At 33.5% G+C, this 21,913-nt stretch overlaps 1 protein-coding gene across 6 annotated transcripts in view; it reads right to left on the bottom strand.

Annotated features, from left to right (window-relative positions):
* MINDY3 (MINDY lysine 48 deubiquitinase 3) overlaps positions 1–21,913 on the bottom strand; it is an 86,341-nt gene that overhangs the window by 51,643 nt on the left and 12,785 nt on the right. For 3 of the 6 annotated variants that reach the window (XM_008062205.1, XM_008062206.1, XM_021714554.1), the window contains 6 exons: positions 18,899–18,959; positions 17,100–17,273; positions 13,621–13,672; positions 12,617–12,731; positions 9,722–9,795; positions 8,747–8,826 (listed from right to left, as the gene is read on the bottom strand). In XM_008062205.1, coding sequence (XP_008060396.1) covers positions 8,747–8,826; positions 9,722–9,795; positions 12,617–12,731; positions 13,621–13,672; positions 17,100–17,273; positions 18,899–18,959 — 556 coding nt within the window. Of the gene's footprint in view, positions 1–8,746; positions 8,827–9,721; positions 9,796–12,616; positions 12,732–13,616; positions 13,673–17,099; positions 17,274–18,898; positions 18,960–21,913 lie in introns of all 6 variants that reach the window. The other 3 variants (XM_021714552.1, XM_021714556.1, XM_021714553.1) reach the window with 2 other exon arrangements.

Here is a 21,913-nt window from a genome sequence, read left to right as displayed (position 1 = left end):
AATGCATCTCTTAAACTTCTTCCTCCTGTCTAACTGAAATTTGTATCCTTGGACGGACATCTTCCCAACACCTGCCTCCCCCACTGCCTCCAGTCATCATCGTTCTACTTTCTGCTTCTATTGAATTTGCCTTTCTTAGATTATCTGATTATATTTTGGAATTTTCTGTCTTGCTTTGTTGCTTAGCCTAGCATTTAAGATGAATCATGATCAATTCCCATCTATCTACATCTACCTAAGTCAATGAGTCTCGTGTGTGTGTGTAGTTTTATATTCCTGAGTACTTGGGTTTGCTGTTTTATAATTTTCTCCTCCACTTTTCACTGCTGTCAGAGTGTCTACGGACGTCTCTCTTGGGCCTTTCAAATTTGACACTGACTTGGAAGTCATGTAACTGTGCTACATTTACTTAACAACGACAACCTGAGTTCCAAGTACTGAAAAGAACAATACTAAGCATGGTGCAGTGCAGGAAGACAAGAATGAACAAGTTCTCTCAGGGGCAGTTTAATAATAAATAGTAGTGGACAAGGTAGGATGTGGGAAGTATCATAAAAGTACCCAGAGGTGGAACAGATCACTTTCAGCTGTAAGAATCAGAAGCTCATCCTGGAAGAGATGGCCTATGAAGAGGGCATTGAAGGACTGGACAGACATAGATGGGAAGGACTAGCATGAACAAAAATATAAAAAAGCAAGTAGTCCAATTTTGCTTAAGCATACTTTTATGATAGCTGAAAAATAAGGTAGAATGAGATTATGTAGGTTCCCTGAGAAAATAAAAAACATATAGTTGAAAGTGAAAAAGGTTGGCTTTAGAACAACTAAAATAAAAATCCCCAAGGTAGGAGGATTAGTGAGTCCAGGAGTTTGAGACCAGACTGTGCAATACAGTGACACTTCGTCTCTACAAAAAAGTAATTAGCTGCACATGTTGTCCCAGCTTGGGACGTGGGAGGCTGAGGCAGAGGGATCACCTAAGCCCAGGAGATAGAGGCTACAGTGAACCACGATCATGCCATCACATTCCAGCCTAGGCAACAGAGAGAGACTCCAACTCAAAAGGGAAAAAAATTACTAAAAAAGGCTTGGGAATGTCATTTATAAGTAAAGGTGCCTGCATTTGAGCCATGAAATCTATTTTAGATAGTGAGAAGTTTTTGAAACTCACTTACTGGTTATCTGTTGTATTCCCAAGAAGTGAGGTTGCTAGAGTTGGCATCCAACTAAAGTAGCTAGATTTAACAAAAATAAAAAGAAAGACAGACCAGGATAACCAGTTGAATTTAAATTTCAGATAAAAACCAAAATTGTTTATATATTCCAGATATTGTATGGGTCATACTTATACTAAAAATGATTCACTATTTATCTGAAATTCAAATTAAATGAGAGATCTGTATTTTCTCTGGCAACTTGGTTCCAGCTAATTAAACATATTTTTGCAAGTAATAAAATTCGGGGAAATAGCACTTATAATCTTATCTCACATTAATTCTGGTCAATCAAATACTTTTCAAATTTGCACAATACCTAGCCACATAACTGCAACTCATATTAATTACTTAATAAGTATTAAAGTTTTGAAATGATCTTAAGACTGTCTTCAGAGTTTAGAGTCTCTTATTTTCTTTGTGTATGAGTGCATCAACTTTCAAATAGCTGTGCCTTGATTGGCTGCAACATTGATTTCTACTTTTTTAAAATAACGATAACAAAAAAAAAAATTCCACATAAAACAAAGAAACTTCTGAGTTTCTGAATCACAAGAGTTCACACCTCTACCTCAATCCCATAAAATGAAGAAAATATAAAAATAATCAAATAAACAGGCAAAAACAAACGAGAATAATAAGTGTACAAATACTGAGGGATTATTTCAATATAAAGACCATGGAAAAACTGATCTACAGAAAACCAAAATCAAAGAAAACTTCAGCTTAAAATACATGCAGTAGTACAAAATGAAGACAGATGGCAGGTAGACAGGAGACAGACCACAAAAGGATTTAAGAGTCCTGGTAAGGAGTTTGGGTTTTTATTTTAAGTGCATGGGGAAGCCAGTCATCAAATGGTTTTTGGTGAAAGAGAAACATGATCTGAGTTAGTCTGAAAAAATAACACCCTAATCACCATGAAAGACAGAGCATGGGCAAAAAATGCAATTAGGGTGATTAGTTCTCTTGTGGTTTATTTCTGTTCTATGGCAGAAGTGAAAATTGGCTTTCACAGCTGAGAAAGAATGAAGTATATGGGTTCTGGATCTAGATGATCTATATTATGAAACACTAAATAATTTTTACTAAAGGACACATAAAACTAGATAGGAAGACAATACTGTAAAGATAGCATTTTTTCAAACTAATTTACACAGTTAATGTAGTGTAATGTAATCTAAATCCTCATAGATGTCTCAAAACTGGAACCTGAAAAGGTAGGGGAAATGTTCAACTGGGATAGGTAACATGGAAATGACAATGACAATTTTGAGAAAGCACAATATCTGGAAACATGCCAACAAATATCAAAGTATATTATAAAACTATGTAATAGTGTTATTCTGGCGTAAGAACTCAAAAATAGATCAGGTTATAAGAATGCAAAACTGACTCATGTACATAAGGGGAATACTTGTTATTTGATAAAAAGGTGTCTCATATCTGTGGTGAACTGACAGTAATCAGGACATTAGGTAACGCTTTGAGTAAAAGTAAAAAGGTAGATCACCATGTCAGACCACTCATAAGTAAATAATCCAGATGAAAAAAATAAAGCCCACAAAAGCATTAGAAGAAAATACTAGTGAATATTAGTTTAATCTTGGGAAGGGAGAAACATAAAATTGAGACAAAGGAAAACAAAAACAAAAGCTGCAACAGAAAATCTCAAATGATTTAATCATAAAAATGAAAGCCTTGGGCATAATAAAAGGCATCATTAACACAGTCAACAAGAAAAAGCCTGGGCGAAAATATCTGCAAAGATTTAATACACAAAGAACTAAGAGAATTTATAGAGTGCCTGGAAATTATAAATAAAAGAAAACAGCCCCTCCCTCCTAAATGCCAAAAGGAAGGGTAATTCCTAGAAGTACATACGAAAAGATGCAAACATACATAAAGATGATCAGACTCATGTTCACTGATAATCAGAAATGTGAATTGAAAAGGCTATCACTTGTCAATAAATTAACATGATGTTAAAGATGGACAATCCTGAGAATTGGCCAGAATGCAGAAAAACAAGAACTTTCCTTCATGGTCAGAAACATAAGTTTATACTTTGCCAGTTGGTAAAGCATATTTCAGAAGGAATTTGGCATTACTCATTAAAATTTAATAGATGTTCTTCTAAAGATGAAGCTTTATGAGTTACTGTAAAATCCAAGATTAAAAGAAAAATGAAAACTTGGCCCCCTCCCCTATCCTGGGGAGGTGAATTTCCTCTCTCTCTCTTTAATTTACTTTCTATATTTTCCAATCTTTAAAAAAAAAAAAAAGGAAAAATGAAGTCCGCCTGAAAACTTGTACAGGAATGTTCCTAACAGCATTGTTCAAAATGGTCAAGTGTAAACACTCCAAACGTCCATTTGGTAAATGGGTAGCTCTACACAATGGAATATTATTCTTTGTTAAGAAGGAATGAAATACCAGGACATGGTAAAACACAGATGACTTTGAAAACATTATACTAAGTGAAAGAAACCAGTCGCAAAAGGCCAGATATTATATGATTCTATTTGCATGAAATGTTCAGAACAGGCAAATCTACAGAGACTAGTAGTTGCCAGACTGGAGTGGAAGGATGCATGAGGAGTTACTGCCAATTTGGAATTGAATTTGTCACTCTCCTTGAATAAGTGACAAAAAAAGCCTAAAATCAATTGTGGTGACAGGTGCACAACTCTGAGAACATACTAAAAGACACTGAATTGTACATTTTAAATGAGTGACAAGCACGATCTGTGAATTATATCTCAATAAAGCTATTAGTAATTAACAAGTAACAGATGACAACATTTTAATATACTGCTTTTAGAATATTTTGATATTCTGCTTTTAGGAATGCTTAAATATGTACAGAAAGACTGATACACAAAAATGCTTACTACAGCATTGTTTCTAATAGCCAAAAATATAAACAATATAAATCTTCACCATAAGTAAACTCAAGGCAAAAAACAGACAAGAAAAAAAAATACATGTTTGAAACATGACAGAACAAGTATTGAAACCCATTTATCTTTCAGTGAACCTTCTGGGCCTTTCCTGGGTAACATATAAAATTTGTTTTCTTTCCCACTGCCAGGATGGTGATTATTGCTAAAACAGAAACCTAACTATCAGCTTTACTGGTTGGATTTACTCTAAATTAATCCTACATAACCTCATTTAAACTCTCACTGCTGAATGCCAATTGCCAAGTTCCTCTCATAACTCCTTTACTCCTTCTTAAGGCCGGTGATTCAAACACTTTCTTTTCTTTATCTGTTCTGGCTTTACCTCTGCCCACTCACTCTCAGCAGACTTCAAAATTTCCAGTGGCCTTTTCTCAATATATTCTTTTTTCCTGTTTTAGAACTGTGTATCTTCTCAAAGTTCACCCATTTACTATCTTTTCTATGAAAGTGGCCCTTTTCCCTGATCCACAAAAAATTTAGATGACTTCTAATGCTTAAAACAAAAACTATGTATACCATCTCTTGGCCTTCTTATGACCAGACCATGGGACTCTTTCCATTCTTTCGCCATCAAAATTTCCCTGCCTACGTGGATAAAATATTTACTTCCTATGGTCTGGCATCTATCTCAATTGTTCTAAAGCAAAACCCTTGCTAACTGCTAAAATCAGCACTTTCTTAGCCCTCATTCTCCTTGAATGAGATATACAGCATGGCTCCTTCACTAACTCTATACCATGGACAAGAATCTTTGGATTATATTCTTCATCTCAGTTTCCTCTCTATAAATGGGGCAAATACTCACCTCAGGGTTCCTGTGAAAGTTAAATGAGATAAATGCCATCTCACATATTTATGACAGCATTCAGGACTCTGAAATGTAGTTTAAGAGGCAGGAGCATATCATATTCATTAAGTATGCTGGTTGTGTGAAATCAGACTTCTGTGGTTCAAATTTCAGTTCTGCTATTTACTAAATTGTATGAAATTAAGCAAGATACTTAATCACTCTGTGCCTGTTTCTCCTCTGTAAAATGGAAATTATCACCATAGGGTAGTTAGAACAATGAAGTGAGAAAATGGGGGAAAAAAGGTATTTATCAAGTACTTAAGAACAGTGGTAGGCACTGTTAAATAAATGTTTGCCACCCCTGCATAATGGGCACTCTTATCAATCATCAATAGCTGTAACTGCTCTTTAAAGAAAATGAAACACCTGAAGGCAAAGATTGTGTTTTTTTTTTCTTCCATCAAAACATACAGAGGGCCTTTCAGCAACTTGCCATAATGTTTCTCATGCTAATTTATTCAACACGCTTTACTGGAAAACACACTAATTACTTGTACCTTACCCTCATATATCTAAGTAGCTGCTGAAACCTGGACTCCACTGTCTTGTGCTCTCCATAGAGGCAGAGTAGCACAGCAGGACAGTGTGCCAGCGGGGAACAAGCACAGGCCTGGGTGTGGTCAGAAGACCAATTAGTCTGTGCCTCTGTGGTTTGACTTGGGCAAACACTACATTATCTGAGCTTCAGTTTGCTTAACTGTATAACTGAGGTTAAAAAGGTACATATTCAAATATGCTGCCTAGCACAAAGTACATAAATACTAGTTGTATTCTTCCTTCTTCTTTTGCCAGGTCTATCATCGTCTCATTACCTCTCACCTGTATAGGCTATTGTGCTATTGCTTTCAATTTGGCACTCCACTCCAACACATCCTACAAACTGACAAATTAACGCCTTTGTTTTGTAAGTCTTTGTTTTGTATGTCCTTTCTCTGCTCAATGCCTTAAGTGACTCTTCCTAATGCTTGCCAACTAAAGCCAAACTTCTCACAGCCTCCGTGTTCTTATTCAACTCTTTATCATCTTTCCTTTTACTCATCTCCTTCACAAATCCAATGCTCTAATGCACTGGTTCTCAAACCTGGCTGCACATCAGAATCATCTAAGAGAAATTTTAAATTATATGCCCAGGCTCCACCACCTAAACTTAATTTAATTGTTCTCAGCTGGAATCAGGGCATTCAGGTATTTTTAAGCTCCCCCAGTGATAATGTGCAGTCAGAATTCAGAACCACTGCTTTGTTCAGACTACTTTACCTCCCTGTTCTTAAACACAACGTGCACTTTTCCCCAAATGCCCTTCTGCTCATTCCATCTGGTCCCATAAAGTGTTCACGCCTACTTAAAGTCTCTCTACTTACCCCAACATAAACACAGCAGGAAGTTTTCTCTTCCCTCTGAACATCTACAGTGCTTTACTTCAACACTGCTTCGTGTCCTCTTGGATCACAGCTTAGGTGTACATGCTCTTGATTCCCTAAACCATGTGCATAAGCTTTTGAGGGAAAACTGAGTTCTTCCTATGGGCCAGTGCATGCATTTCAGAAATCTGATCTTAATCTTTACAATTCTTTAAGAAAAGTATTACTTCCATATTTTATAAAGAAAGGAACTAAAGCCAAGAGAAGTGACTTGCCTAAGAATTTTAAAACTAGTAACTATTTACTTGTAATTTTCCTTTCTATATTACATGCTTCCTATTATGTTATCAGAGCAGAAAATAAGTGCAACCAATGCTGAATTAATACATGGATTTTCATTTTAGGTTTGGTGAACACAGATTCAACTTCTAGTCAACATTCCTATCAAGTGAGTGAAAACACAAGAAATATACCCTATTTTCTTTTCTTTTCCAAGACAGTTATTTCAAAATCATTGTTTAGCTTTGATTTTTAAACTGTACAGAAAAAAAAAAAAAAAATCCACAGAGACAACAGACTTGAAAGGCAATATTTCAAGAAACAGAAAAGAATAAATTGCTATATGTCAAGAACCAAAACTTGGATAATTGACTAATATATTCTGTAAAGGAAGTAACAACGTCATGGCAAGAAGAGCCTTTGAAGCCTATGGGAGGCAGGGTGAAAAAAATATCTAAGTAGCTGCTGAGGAGTGCTCTAGTTTTGGGGGAAGGATAGGCTTGAAAGAATCTGCAGAATGTGTAGAAGGATGAACCACAATAACTAGTAGGAAGTGTCAGAATAATGTACAAAAGACCAGGTGGGAACAGTTATGGTTATAGTACACAGGAGAGAGTGGTAAGGACAGAGGCCAAGTGGAGTGAGGCACCTCAACTCAAGTTCAGCAAAAACCAGGTATTTCTTCCCTAATCATCTGAGATGATATAATACCTCAGGGCCCAGAAAGAGAGGTGAAGGAGAAGGAGAAAGAGGGGTGTGCAGGCTCCATCATAGGTAAGAGCAAGAGAGACCAAACAAACAAACAAACAAAAAATACCAAAAACCCTGCATACCACTGGAGAGATTCTGAGATGAGCATCTTTCACAGGCAGGATTAAATGCTTTCAGCTGTCAATCAGAATGAGGGTTCAAGAATAGGAGATCAATTACAGAAAACAGCAAGGTAACCTGCATAATTATTTTGTGTGCATGAATTTCACTGTTCAAACTTTGACCTGTATTAGAAATCAGCAAAACTAGGTTGTCATTCTAACCTCACCAATAAGTGAAAACATTACTTAATGTAGGAAGTGGTTAGTTCTTAAATTTCTAAAGCAGTAAAGAGAAAGTTGGGTCATACTATGGTATTTTTTAATTCTGAAGTTCCATAATTTTTGCTGATTTTTCATTGTTTCTGTTAATTAACTATACAAACTTCTACATGTGAGAAAAATTCAAATGGAAGATCAAGCATCATTTAAATGGGAGCAAGTAGTGGTAACTATCACTTTCTCAACCATATTTATTCTGTGATTTGGTGACAGTTTTTTCTAATTTAAATTAGAGGAAATTATAGAATAAATTTGCCTGTGAACTATAGGAACTATGGAGCTTTATGTTCTACACTACATACGTCAATAAAAGGTACAAGCGAGTTATTCAATATTAAGTTGAATGAATAAGGAAGTGAATTTAGACCGACCCAGTAAATAAACTGAAGATAATTTTATTCAAAGCTATTTGTCTGCTCTCTTTAACTAAATGGATTGGGTAAAATGTGTTTCACTCCAATGTCCCTGGCAACCTATGAAGTTATACAGAAATAACTGAAACCAGTTTAAAAGTCTCAAACAACATTAAATTTACCCACCAATTTAAAGGAAGTTATGCACATTAAAAGTAATACAGAAAAAAACCACCTGACACTCAAAGCAAATATTTCACATTACGATATTTTGTAATTTTCAGTTTTAAGCAAGAATGCAGTGTTGTCTCTGAATAAATAAGCATTGTCTACATAGTATATTAAGAGATCTATTTATTACTTTTCCTAAAGAAATTAGTCCTACAACTCCAATTTTATGCCACAGAAAATGAAAGCCTTCAGAAGTAACCTGACTAAAGTCACACACTTGGGATTTGAACCCAAGATTGTCTGGCTCCAAAATCTCTGTTCTTAAAATTACAGTGCCTTGGAAACTCTAAAGAATTCTTCTAATAGAAAGCACTTAACTTCTAAGTTTCATAGAGACATTAAATAGAACAACAACCTGCAGTATTCTACTGAAATATTAACACAGCTAAGAACATACTTACTCATTCCTGAGCATTCTCTGTCACCATCCCATACATTAGAAACAGCATGTCCTGTCAGCAGGAGGTTAATTAAACTTTGGCTATTAATAAAAATTGAAAAGCAATTAAACATGAATAAAACACGTTTCAAAATCAAAGAGTAGTTCCTATGGTAAGGTATAAAGGAATTACTTATATTAAATTATGTTGTTTAAGAAACAAAACTAGGGAAAACCTTACATTTTCTATTTACATAATCAACTTTGCAAAATGTATCACCACAGTGGTTTCAATTGTTCTACATATTCATACAAATTTAACTTTATCTATGATATCATATTTACATAGTTGAAAACATGACAGCTTATACTGACAATTTACTTACTATTTAAAATTATCTTTAAAAATATATAATTATTAATATTTTATTTCTGTTGAAAGATTTGTGAATTTTCAACTCTGATACAGAAAGGTCTGAAAAGAAGGACTCATGTATAAGTAGGTTAACTATTACTGTTTTATTTATTTTGGTAACAATAGCTATTAAAAAAGTTTGAGAGGGAGGGTGGTCCCAGAGGAAAACTGGGAACTTTCTTTTCTCCCAAGCAGAAAAGCATTTACCCATTTGGGTAAGACTATACTTATTTCTAAGTCAAAGTGAGTAAATTTCATTTTAATAAAAAATACCATAAATGGCAGAAATTGTTAAAATACCTATCCACCGTTAATTTTAAAACAAAATATTTACCACAATAAATACAATGCATACGTAAGCCTAAACTAAAAGCTAGCATTTCACACAAAGTAAACAATGCATAAACCCTAGCATTTCACACAAAGTAAACAATGCATAAAACACAAGACTGCTCAAATTCATAGAAGTTATGTTGTTAACACTACTGGCAAGCAAAATTACCTGACTTGGTCATGTTTTATCTTGTTAAGTTCCTAAAAACTAGAGTCCACATAAGGAAATAATAAATTTTAGTTAATTACCTGCCATGTCCATATACAGGATCTATCAAAGGTTCGCTTGCATCTTCAATTTCATTTTTTATGTTTTCAATGCCCTAAAGAAACCGAGAATTCATTGGCTTATTTTAAAAACTGAAATAAAACTATGGCAATTTAAAAACTAACTAGTTTGCACTATAAACTCATAAAAGACAATGACTTAAGTAACTTTTCTACCAAAGACTTACCCCAATTTGAAGTGGGGTGCTTTGAGATAACGACTGTAAAAAGTAGCTCCTCAAGTATCTTTTATTTTATAAATGCTATATAAAGAACATTAATCAACTTATGGGTTGACAGAAATAAATATTTAAATATACAAAAGGTATAACTGGTACATAAAATAGAAGGTTTGCTTTGGATCACGTTTTCTCACAAATACTGGTAATTCAGATGTGTACTGACAAAATAAAATGTAAATTAGGATGACAAGGAGCTTATTTTCTCAAAACCAGTTTTCTGATACTTTTTAATCCTCCCAAAGTCCCAAAAGTTCTAGATACTGGATAAGTACAAGAAGACCTAGATATTTTAACCTCATGAACTCCAAAATGACAAAGATAAAATGTTATTCTATGTACTATTCACCTAATTTTAGCCATTCATTCTATCACATTAGAGGTCATTTCCAAGAATTAAACAGATAACTTATTAACAATCAAAATATTTGGTCAGGCAAGGTGGCTCAAGCCTGTAATCCCAGAATTTTGGGAGGCCGAGGCGAGTGGACTGCCTGAGCTCAGGGGTTTGAGAACAGCTTGGGTAACTTGGTGAGACCTCATCTTTGCAATAAATAAAAAAATTTGCCGGGCATGGTAGCACATGTCTGTAGATCCAGTTACTTGGAAGACTGAGGCAGAAGGATCACATGAACCCAGCAGGTTAAGGCTGCGGTGGCCATGAGCATGCCACTGCACCCCAGCCTGGGCAACAGAGTGAGACTCCAACTCAAAAAAAAAAAAAAATCAAAATATTTAACAATTGTCTAAATATTGTAGGGAGAAACAAAAAAGTGCACTTGTCATCCCTAGAATAATACAAAGCAGCTACAATAAAGTAAAAATGAATAATATGAACAAGTGACACAATCACTAGGATAATGGGAATATTATTTCAAACAGCAGCTCAAGAAAGAACCAGCATGATGACTTACTGGCTGTCAAGAAAGAGACAGAGGAGGAATCAAAAGTTTTCAACATCAAAAACTTGGAGAATAAGGAACAGCCAAGAAGAGCTCATAATAAACTAGTCATCTTGGATACCATCATCACTGCCATACCAACATCTATGCAACTACCAAGTACTTTTGTTTTTTTCTTATTTCCTTATATTTAATAAGCCAAGTAAATATTTGGTTTCTTTCTCTTATTATTTGTATTTCTCAATATGCTCCTTTCTTTTCCAGTCCATGACCACTGCGCTCTAGTTTAGGCTTCACCTATTCCAATACCCACTAGAAAGTCAGGAAACTAGAAAGTCTTCCTGACTCATCCTTCTAATACTGACTCCTTCTGTCACAACTATTATCCCAATTTAAGACATCTTATCAACAAAAAGATCTTATTGCTGCCTTGTTCAAAAATTTTATTGTGTTCCAATTTTGACCAGATGGAATCTAAAGTACTTTTTGCACAGTGTACAAGGTGTTTCATATTTGGAGCCTTCATTATAGAGTGCCCAGTCTCATCTTCCACAACTGCCCCTCTGGTGTCTTATGCTGCAATAATGCTGAACTACTTATAGCTCCTCAAAATCTGTGTCATTCCCCCAATCCCTTATGCTTTTATACTTGCTGTGTCCACTGCTTGGAAATTTTCCTACAGTTTTCCACATAGAAAATGGCCACTGACGCACCAAGGCCCTACTTCTAGCAAATGGTCCCTAGCACATAAAATCTGTCTTGATTCCACCCAGTAAACTTAGGCATACCTTTTCCGTTTTTCCACCATGCTATGTACATGTGAAGACAAAACACCAAAAAACACTGCCATAGTGAAAGTAATTATTAACATGTCATTTTTCACAACACCAAATTCAAACCATTTAAAAAATATATCCCATATTATAAAGCATTGAGTTAATATTCAATAAACGTTTGTCAAATGAAAAGAAGTTTGACTTCAGACATGTCAGCTCTAGTGGAATACTCAATTGAGACTAACAGGCTACTAGAGATTTTAGGTTGGCATTGCGGGAAAAAGGTAGGACTGGAAGCGTACACGCTGGAATTAGCCACATAAAGGTAAGCTGAAATAATAAAATATTCATAAAAGAAAAGCATACAAAACCCAGGGAATAAAACATCCATTTTCAAAAAAGCATACAGAACCCAGGGAATAAAATGTCTGTGATATAAAATTTAGAGGGGGAGAGAAAAAAGTAAGAGATAACAGGTAAAGATAGAAACAAAATTATCAAAGAAAAGAAACCAAAACAAAATAGAATTGTGAGACATTATAGAAAGAAAACAAGCAAAGTGATTTATCAAAAAAAAAAAAGAGCGAAAGAGAGCGAGAGAGAGAGCAAGAGAGAAGAAAAGAAGTGGTGGTCCGAAAGAGCTTCAGAAGGGGCTAAGGGATCAGGTGCCAGGTATTACTACGATCAAAGGAAATAAAATTCAGAAGAACCAACAGCATTTCATAATTGGAACACTGCTGATAACCTCTGCAACCCAGAAGAGCAGAGGTGAATGTAAGCTTGAAAGTGGTTAAGTAACAAGTGAGTGTTGAAAAAACAGAAATTAGTTATTATCAGCATAGAAGATTTTCATTTTGAGATTTAAAAACAGCATCAGAAATAAAATTACTCATCACAGTGTGGAAAAAAGTAAAAAAACTAAGTTAATAAAAGGCAGAAGAAGTATCTTCTTACACAAACCTTTGTCAGTAACACAGAATACAGAAAAAGCAATACTCCAAATTTGTTTCCCCACATTGAATACTGGTCCAAGACAGCATCTTTTAATTCTGATAAGCTTCTGAATGATCTTTTTCTGGAGGACAAAAATAATTAAAGTATTGGTATCATAATGACACTGACTGCATTTTTAAATGGGAAATTTTTTAAATTGTCCTATTATTAAAACATATACATACAAATGAAATTTCTAGACATTCCTCAAATTTTCAAAAACAAATTTAGCCACTAAAAGCAAAAACTATTTCTAACAACTCTCAATATTTATAATGTATACCATTGAGATAAATGCCTAATTTGCAGGGAAACTCTTCATCTCTTAGGTGAATGGTCTCACACCAAAATAGTCTTGAAAATTTACAGTTATTTAAAGAACACAGTGGTTGTAAGTAAACTTCATTTTTGTTTTTTTAAAGCTGGAAAATCTTGACAAATATCTGAAGACCAAAGATAAGCTATACATCTGTGGCTTCTTTTAAAAGAAATTAATGTAAAATTTCAAACCAAACACCACCTATAAGTCTATCACCATAACTGACTTTACCTTTTTAATAAAAAGTATAAATGCTCTAATGCAAATATGGGCACGCAATAAAAATCACAGAAAATCTATTTTGGCAAATAAGAAATAATTACAACATTTATCCCACTAGAAATCTTTACATTCACTCAGGACACAGGAACATTAAGCTAAAATGATTTTTTAAATTGTAACAATAAAAAAGCCTTTAATGTTTAAAAAAAAACATATTTGGATAGTTAATTTAGGGCTCAGCATAATTCAAGTATATATCTACAAATCTTATTTAATTTGAAGGCAAATTAATCTTCAAACAATAGATTTAAAATTTATGTTTAAGTAGCACAGTACTATATAAAACTAAGAACCTTTTCATAGTATGAACAGACTCAAAATGGCAATGTGTCCACAAGGTAAGTATTTTAAATGTTCCAATGTTACTTACTGAATTAATGCATGAAATCGCTCAAAGCCAAGCTCTTCGACAGCCAAGGCAGCTATACATAAAAGACACTTTTCAGCACTACACATGGCAAATAAATGACACAAGATACACACAGCAGGCTGTAAATACTTTCAAGCAATCAAAACTTTCCCTATTTTCTTACTCCCTTAAAATTCTCAGTTTATTTTCAACTTTAGTATAACATGAATTTATATCTCAACATCTTAGTTACCATAATTATAACTAAAATAGATATAATACTGAGAATGTGGAAGGGTGATTAAATAACATTTCTTTTTGATTCGGTTTTGCTACAATAATTTATAAAAAATGAGAAATTACTGATATCAGTGCACCACACATCATTACAATGTGTCTGCACTTTTAAATAAACTTTCAGTTTATAGATCCAAGTAAAAGCATCATAGCTAACCTTCCTCCATATAATATAAAATCTCTAGTTTTAATGCTTAGTTATTAAACAAATGTGTATAAAAAGGCATAACACTTTGAAACTACACAGGTTCAACAACAACTTTAAGTTTGTTTCCTCATTTATTTATATAACTGTTAAGAAGTTTTCAGTAACTTATTTAGATTATGCTTGTTTATATAATACGAGTATAATTTTTTTTAAAAATCAAAGGAAATAAAAGCAAGCATTTTATCAAAGATGATGTTTACTGAACACTTTATTAAGCGCCAGACCTTTTTCTAAACAAGGTTTTACCTCATTTAATCCTCATAACAACTTTCTTATCGCCATTTTACAGAAGTGGAACGTGAGGTCCAGAGAAAAATCCTCCCAAGAGCCCGTAGCAATAAACAGAACTGAGATCCAAACCCAGATAGTCTTGGCTCCAGGAAGACAGTCTTTAAAGCTCTCACACATGAATCAAAATGGCCACCTTAATTTATCACAGCGAAAAATTTCACATATATTATATAAAGCAAAAATTTTAGTACTTTCACATACAAAGTTTCACTAGTGAGTTAAGGAAATAGATTAATTATGAATTCACAATTTAAATTTTTATCCACAATTTAAAATGTCATATGCCAGTTTTTCAGACTAGTTTTAATTTTCAAGAGTTTCAAATTACTTTTTAAAATCTTTAGAAGTCCAAATGGATTAATTTAAATATGTCTTGGTTAATGTGGGAAACAAACTGAAATTGAACCTGAGTATTTACTACTGCGAACAAGTGTGCATTACCAACAAGCCAAAACTATACACACCACATAAGCCAATGAAATTAATGTTTGTACAAAATGTAATATAACAAGAGGAGAAAACAGTTTACATTTAAAATTCAGGATAAAATAAATATTCTACCTGATCTTTTCCAAACTGCACTAACTGTTCTATAATGTTTGATTTTCCCATATTTTTTCTGTGTATACTATGAAAGTAGACATAAAGATAATAATTTAGAGAAAAGAGGCAAGCAAAATAAAAAGCTTAGCAGGCAGGGATGGTGGAAAAATATAAAACACAAGAAAAAGAACATAGCTGGGAATAAAGGAAAGAACAGGTAAAACAGATTGTTACATGGAATAAAAAATTTAATGTATGTTAAGTTCATTTGTTCATAAGGCATATTCTAAAATTTTCAGTTAATAAAATGTTTCAAATATATACAATGATAAAAATATTTAAAGTAAGGTTTTATTTCATGCCAATTTTAAAATGAGATACAAAATAAAATTAGTAAAACATCTTTTTGTAGAGGCATTCAATGTAATACTCCCTTCTAAATTAGTTACTGAAGTACAAACTTAACGTGTTATGAGGCCATTTAACCTAGAGCAATGTAAACTAACACTACAGAAATGTATGGCATATTCCTTAGCAAAGACACAGTATACCATTAATATACTAGTGAAAATGTTATTCAAAAACATCTTACAATTTTCTCACATACTAATACCCAGACTGGCACATAATCTTTAAAATACATTTTAAATAATTAAACTATTCCTCTCTCAAAAATTTAAAATCCTAAATAAAGGTATTAGGTGTGCTTACATGTAACACAGTAAAACCTGGAAGATATTTTAAAACTAATCTTTTTTTTTTGAGTTGGAGTCTCACTCTGTCACCCAGACTGGAGTGCAGCGGCCACTCCCGGCCACCGCAGCCTCGACCTGCTGGGCTCCAGCAATCCTTCCGCCTCAGCCTTCCAATTAAAACTAATCTTAATGACATTTTTTTTACTATCATCCTTGTAAATATTTTCCACTTGTCTTCAAATGCCATTATAACTTTAAAATATGTTAAATTCCTTCGGTAAGGCTATGCCTGAAAAGCCTGAAAAGAAAACATCATTCAGTCATTTAAATTTTAAAAATCATTCCTTGCAAACATACTACTATTAGAATTGCCAGGTTTAAGACATTTGAACTTCAGAGGTAGGAGAAGGAAAGCACTGATAACAAAGGACCATTTCGGCCCAAGGAGGCAATAGTACCATAGAGATAATCCTATGGAAAGCAAACTGTGTATCAAAGAATCAAAATGTGCTTTCTAGGAATCAGGTACACAATTTCTTTAAAACCAATTTCCATAGAGATGATAGTTAAAGGAATGCAATGCAGGTAGAAAAAGTCACTTATTCAATAAAAGCACTTGGGACTGCCAATGACCAAAGAACACCAACTAGCAAGATTATGCCTGAAAAGCAAATTAGAAAAGCAACTCTTTTATCTAGCTTCCATTACCAGGAGTCTCCATTTTACTAGTTCATGCTGCAGTTTTTAGTTAAATAAGAATTTTAAAATGATAAAGACCACAGATTATATCATTTTTATGGATAATGAGACAGCTATTATTTAACTTATTTTATAGAGAAAAATCTTCAATCAAGGTATGAAACAGAAAGTAGAGTTAAAGCTCATAATAAAAACTACCTTAAAATAATCTGTGTATGGGTGTGTGTGTGTGTGTGTGTGTGTGTGTGTGTGTGCGCGGCGCGCGCGCGCACATGCGCACACGCACATGCACACATACGTATATCTAAAAGTTCAGGCAGAAAAGAAATAGATTGTAATGAAGAAAAATGTCCCTATTTTTTCTCTAGGAAGCATTTAAAGATTCATTTAAGAAATTCTGTGATGTTAAAAATCTTTTTTTCCAATACCAAAACAAAACATTATGACATCTGAAACTAAGATATACAGAAATATGTTCTTTAAACTTTTTAAATAAGAGTTCTAAAGTTCAAAAGAGATTGTTGTCAAGCAGAAGTTAACTAGAACATTTTAAAAGGTTTACTTAAGAGGATTTTTCCCTTTTGCAAAAATGTATCTTCTAGTAATTACAATAATAGGAAAGGAAATAAAAATAAAAGTTCAGTAATTAAGTTTAAGCTAGAAAAATATTTGTTATGAAAATTAAAAATTTTTTTTCTTCAAAATTTTCAAGTGTCATTAAAACAAAGGTACAAGAAAGTACTTCAGGAAATAAAAATGTATCTTACAAGAATGTTCCACTTGGCAACTAGACTCTGCAGGGCTCCCAGAAATACTAGCAGTTTCCTCAGTTGTCTTTCCTCTTAACCATGAAACCAAGCAGTATGATCCAGAGTTGTCACAACAAGCACTTTCTAAAATATCACATAAGGTATGACAAAGGAGTTCCTTCTGCTCTTCCTCTAAAAATAACCAAAGTATAAGTTATAATGGTTTCCTCTGAAAAAAAAAAACCTGTCATGAATAACAATATTAAAAATGTGTTAATTTAATGAGGATAATCAAGCATTTTAAGAATAGGGGAAATCCAAACAGATTTTAAATTATATTTTAGAAAAACAATGTGCTTGTGGATTAAAATATCACCACTTTAAAAAGACCATCCATTAGAAAAAAATCCTGAATACACAGGAATAATCTGACACTAATCATCCTTTTCTGGAACTGCAAATGTAGCAATTAAGCCATGAGGTTTTCTTTACTGTAGACTCAAATAAAGTATAAAGTACTGCGATCTCTATTTTTCCCCCACTTCTGAAGTAGTCTGTCTTTGATCATCCAAAGGGATAAGAACACTGAGGTAAGAAGACACCGTCAGCACATATACTACCACAATTCATTACATTAGCAGAAGCCATGGTGGTTATGCTGCATAATGTGGATTTGAGCATTAGAATTTTATAGAAAATAGCACAAGAACTCAGACCTTCTCTTTCTGAATCTTAGTCACAGTCTCTTTTTCAAGCACCATTATTCTCAAGAAGTAATACCACTTTCTGAAACTTTTAAATAAAGGAGATAAGATGTATACAAATTTTGTATAAAATTTTATGATATAAGGAGGTTTCTGTCTCTCCTAATGGACTAAAAGTTCTTTAAAGGAAGGAGCTATGCCATTCACTTGATAATCACCATAGCATTTATGACAATGCTTTATAGATGTTTTATCAAAGTGAATGTGCTTCTGTGTAAGTAATATTACAAATTTTATTAAAATTTTATTAATTTTCATGTTAACAATAGTACGTCTTGATCTTCTCTATTAAAATTTATTTTGTATTTCAGCTACTAACTTAAAAAGTATGTATGACAATGATACCTTAACTCTTAAATTCACAACCATTAGTAGATTCTACGGTTATAGTTTGTATTGGAAACTGCTATATCCTTGTATACAGACTACAATATATCCGACCTTGCTCCAGAAGTTATTATGAGGTTCACATAAAATTGTGTAAGTGAAGAAAAAGTCTTTATAAACTGTCAAGTGGAATGCAAATGTTTGTTCATTATCAGGTAGCACTGTATATCTCTGACTTAATCAGAGCAGGAGCCACAGCTTCATTTGCAGTTCAAACCAGTATTATATGCAGGATTTGCCCATTAGAAGGCACTGCACTGAAAGATACAGGAATAGAAAGATAATTCTAAGTTCTTGCGCATAGCTAAGTAAGATTAAAAAAACAAACAAACAAAAGGACTATTCTTATGATATGCTATCATCTAACAGTTCTGGGAAATGTACCTTGTTATAGCAAGAGGCCAAAGGTTTTTCCCTTAGTTATATTATCCTGTCTTTTATCTCTTAGTTAGGAAACCAAAAATTTGGAAATATATATTTTAAAATTTGCAGTCACTCTTCATTAATCTTTCCGAAACATTTTAAAAGAAAATCTCAGGAAAAAATCCCACTGATACTTTAGTTATTAAGATAATTAATTTTAATTTAACTATTGCCAGTGAATGTTGCATACAATATCTTTAAAATAGAGAATGGAATAAAAGTTTTAAAAGACAGCTGACATACCTGGACAATCACGCCAAGAAGACTTCTCAGAAGAAAATAGGAGTTTCTTCAAAAGAAATGCCTTTATACAATTAAAGCAATAATTAGTAAAATTATAAACATACCTCATATCACTTCTTAATTTTAAAATGGGAAAAACTAATTTGTACCTCCTTTTTCATCTTTTGAATAGTTTTATAAAAATTTCTAATGGTTTCCTTTCACATTCAACAGAAACTGTGCATAGCTATTTACTCAGAATATATTACCATAAACTTGATCCTAGATTCATATAATTATTCTTCCAGTAATAATAGACACATAACTGGAAATTACAAAAACTTACTACTCCATTCACAAACTGAAGACCCTACAGAACAGTGACAAGTCTACATTTCTTAGTCTTCAGGATAAAAAATCTAAATACAAAAGTGGTTCTGTTCCCTTAGCTGTCACCTGTGACACTGAAAAAAAAACCACCCCAAAACTATTAGAGTCAAAGCTTTATTATCAGGTGCTCCTAACTTCCTAGTTTAACTCAAAAAGCTACATGATTCAAAAGAAAAAACTGATTTCTAAACATTTTCTTAAGTAAGTCAACTATGTTACATTAAAGTGTAGTGTAGTGTTCCCTGCACAGAGTGTTGTAGAATATTTGTATCCTAGTCAGTCACCTGACTTGCTGTTTAAAATAAGATCCTTGAGCTCCTTATTGAATCTGGATCTCTAGATCAGATCCAAGAAAAAGAGGTTGCTATGATGATTCTTAATCACATGTGCATAAAAGCATTAATGTACAGAGTAAGAGGACTGCTTTTATTCAGACTAGGTTTGAATTCTGGTTTCACTATTACTAACTAAAAATAACAGTACAAGCTTTAAAAAACTGCAGTAAGGATTACATGAGAAAGACTGATGTAATGCACTTAGCACAGTACCAGGCACTAAGCAATCAATTCAAGGCATCTTAACAAATGACAGCAGCAATAAAATGGAGCAATGTATCTACATTACAAAATTTGAGAAGTGAGGTGGGGACATCCATAATTTTACCACTAATACAACTGCTGTTAGCATTTTTTCTTTTCTTTTTTTTGAGTTGGAGTCTTGCTTTGTTGCCCAGGTTGGAGTGCAGGGGCACACTCACCGCCACCCCAGTGTTGCCCTGCTGGGTTCTGGCGATCCTTCCGCCTCAGCCTTCCAAGTAGCCGGAACTACAGATGTACGCTAACACGACTGGCTAATATTTTTGATTTATTGTAGAGACAAGGTCTCACCATGTTGCCCAGACTGGTCTCAAACCCCCGGGCTTAGGCAATCCTCTAGTCTTGGCCTCCCAAAGTGCTGGGATTACAGGCTTGAGTCACCATGCCTGGCCTTGCTGTTAGCATTTTGATATACTTCCTGCCAATCTTTTTTTTCACACCTATTTTTAATTACAAGTGAAAATCATAATGGGTATATGCTTATATTTTCCATTTTCCCACGGAATTCATAATTATAACTTTTTTCTTTTCTTTCTTTTTTTTTAAGAGACAGAGGCTTGCTCTGTTGCTCTGGCTGCCATGCAGTGGTGTGATCTTGGCTCACTGCAGCCTCTACTTCCTGGGTTTAAGGGATCCTCCTGCCTTAGCTTCCCTTGTAGCTGCAACTACAACTGTGCATTGCCATCCAGCTAATTTTTTATTTTTATAGAGACAGGGTCTCACTATGTTGTCCAGACTGGTCCTGAACTTCTGGTTTCAAGTAATTCTGCCACCTCAGTCTCCCAAAGTGCTGGGATTACAGGAATGAGTCACCGCACCTGGCCATAACTACTAACTCTTAATCGCTACTTGTATACCAAGCTATTTATCAAAACTTACTTAACTATCATTTCACATTTACATTATTGTACATTGAACTGGTTACTTTTTTTTGCTGTTTTAAATGTGAGCTTCTTCTTAAATACAACTTTTTCCATAGTAAATATTATTTCTTTAGGAAAGATTCACAGAAGTACAACTCTTACATCAAAGAGTCTACATTAATATGGTTCCAATTATAATGTAAAATTTCTTCCCAAAATCAAAGTACAAATTTGAACTAAATAGCCTTATATGAGTGTGCCAGCATCATCCAACCCTCACATGCGCTGATAATTATAATTTTATATTTACAGATGAGAAAAAGATAAGAAACGGAATCTAGTTACAATTTTACTTTTACTTTCCTGGATTCCTAGTGAGTTTGAGCCTCTTGGTTCTTCTGCTGTATACGTCATTCCACAACTGTATGCTCATTTCACCCCTTGGTGTTTTCCTAACCAACTTGTAGAAGTTCTTTGTATAAGAAAGACAATGTCCTTTACTGTTAAGATTCACTGCAAATATTTCCAAGTTTGGAAGTCATCCTTTCTCTTAGATTGTTGATAACACATTAATTTTTAATTTTCTGTGGCTAAATGTTATTTAAAGAATACATTTGACACATGGTATGAAATGATCTAAACTTATTTTCCCCTCAAAGTGCTAACCAGTCACATAGATGGCATTTATGAAATGTCACTTTATTTTACCACTGATCTTAGTTCCTTCATTATCATGCTATGTGATGAATTATTGACACATTTTTATATGCAATAAGGTCTACGACTTTACTATCTATTTGGTTCCATCATTATGCCTATGCTTCTAGCTCAGCATCATCATCTAATTTTTAGAGTTTAACAAGTTTTTAAAATCTGAACTTGCCCATTTATCTCAATGACTTAGTTTTGACTTTAATATGAAATATTATTATAAACAAAATTATTGCTTAAAAAGATTTATGTGATTCTTAAACTAAATTACCACCTCAAAATTATATAAACTTAGGTCCAAAATTTTGAACATTACAATTATTTCTTCTTATCCCACCAGTAAAAGTAACTACCATTTTTGGAATATACTGCATTCTATATACAGCATATATAAAACTCCTATAGTATACCTTACGTGTAACTACATTCATGATTTTCAATAAAAATTCTGCTATTACTGACCAAAAGGAAAATGT

The sequence above is a fragment of the Carlito syrichta genome, unplaced genomic scaffold, assembly GCF_000164805.1.
Source record: "Carlito syrichta isolate Samal-C Ts95f unplaced genomic scaffold, Tarsius_syrichta-2.0.1 Scaffold305668, whole genome shotgun sequence".
NCBI lineage: Eukaryota > Metazoa > Chordata > Mammalia > Primates > Tarsiidae > Carlito > Carlito syrichta.
Note: the sequence above shows the minus strand (reverse complement) of the source record. Positions and strands in the feature narration are given on the sequence as shown.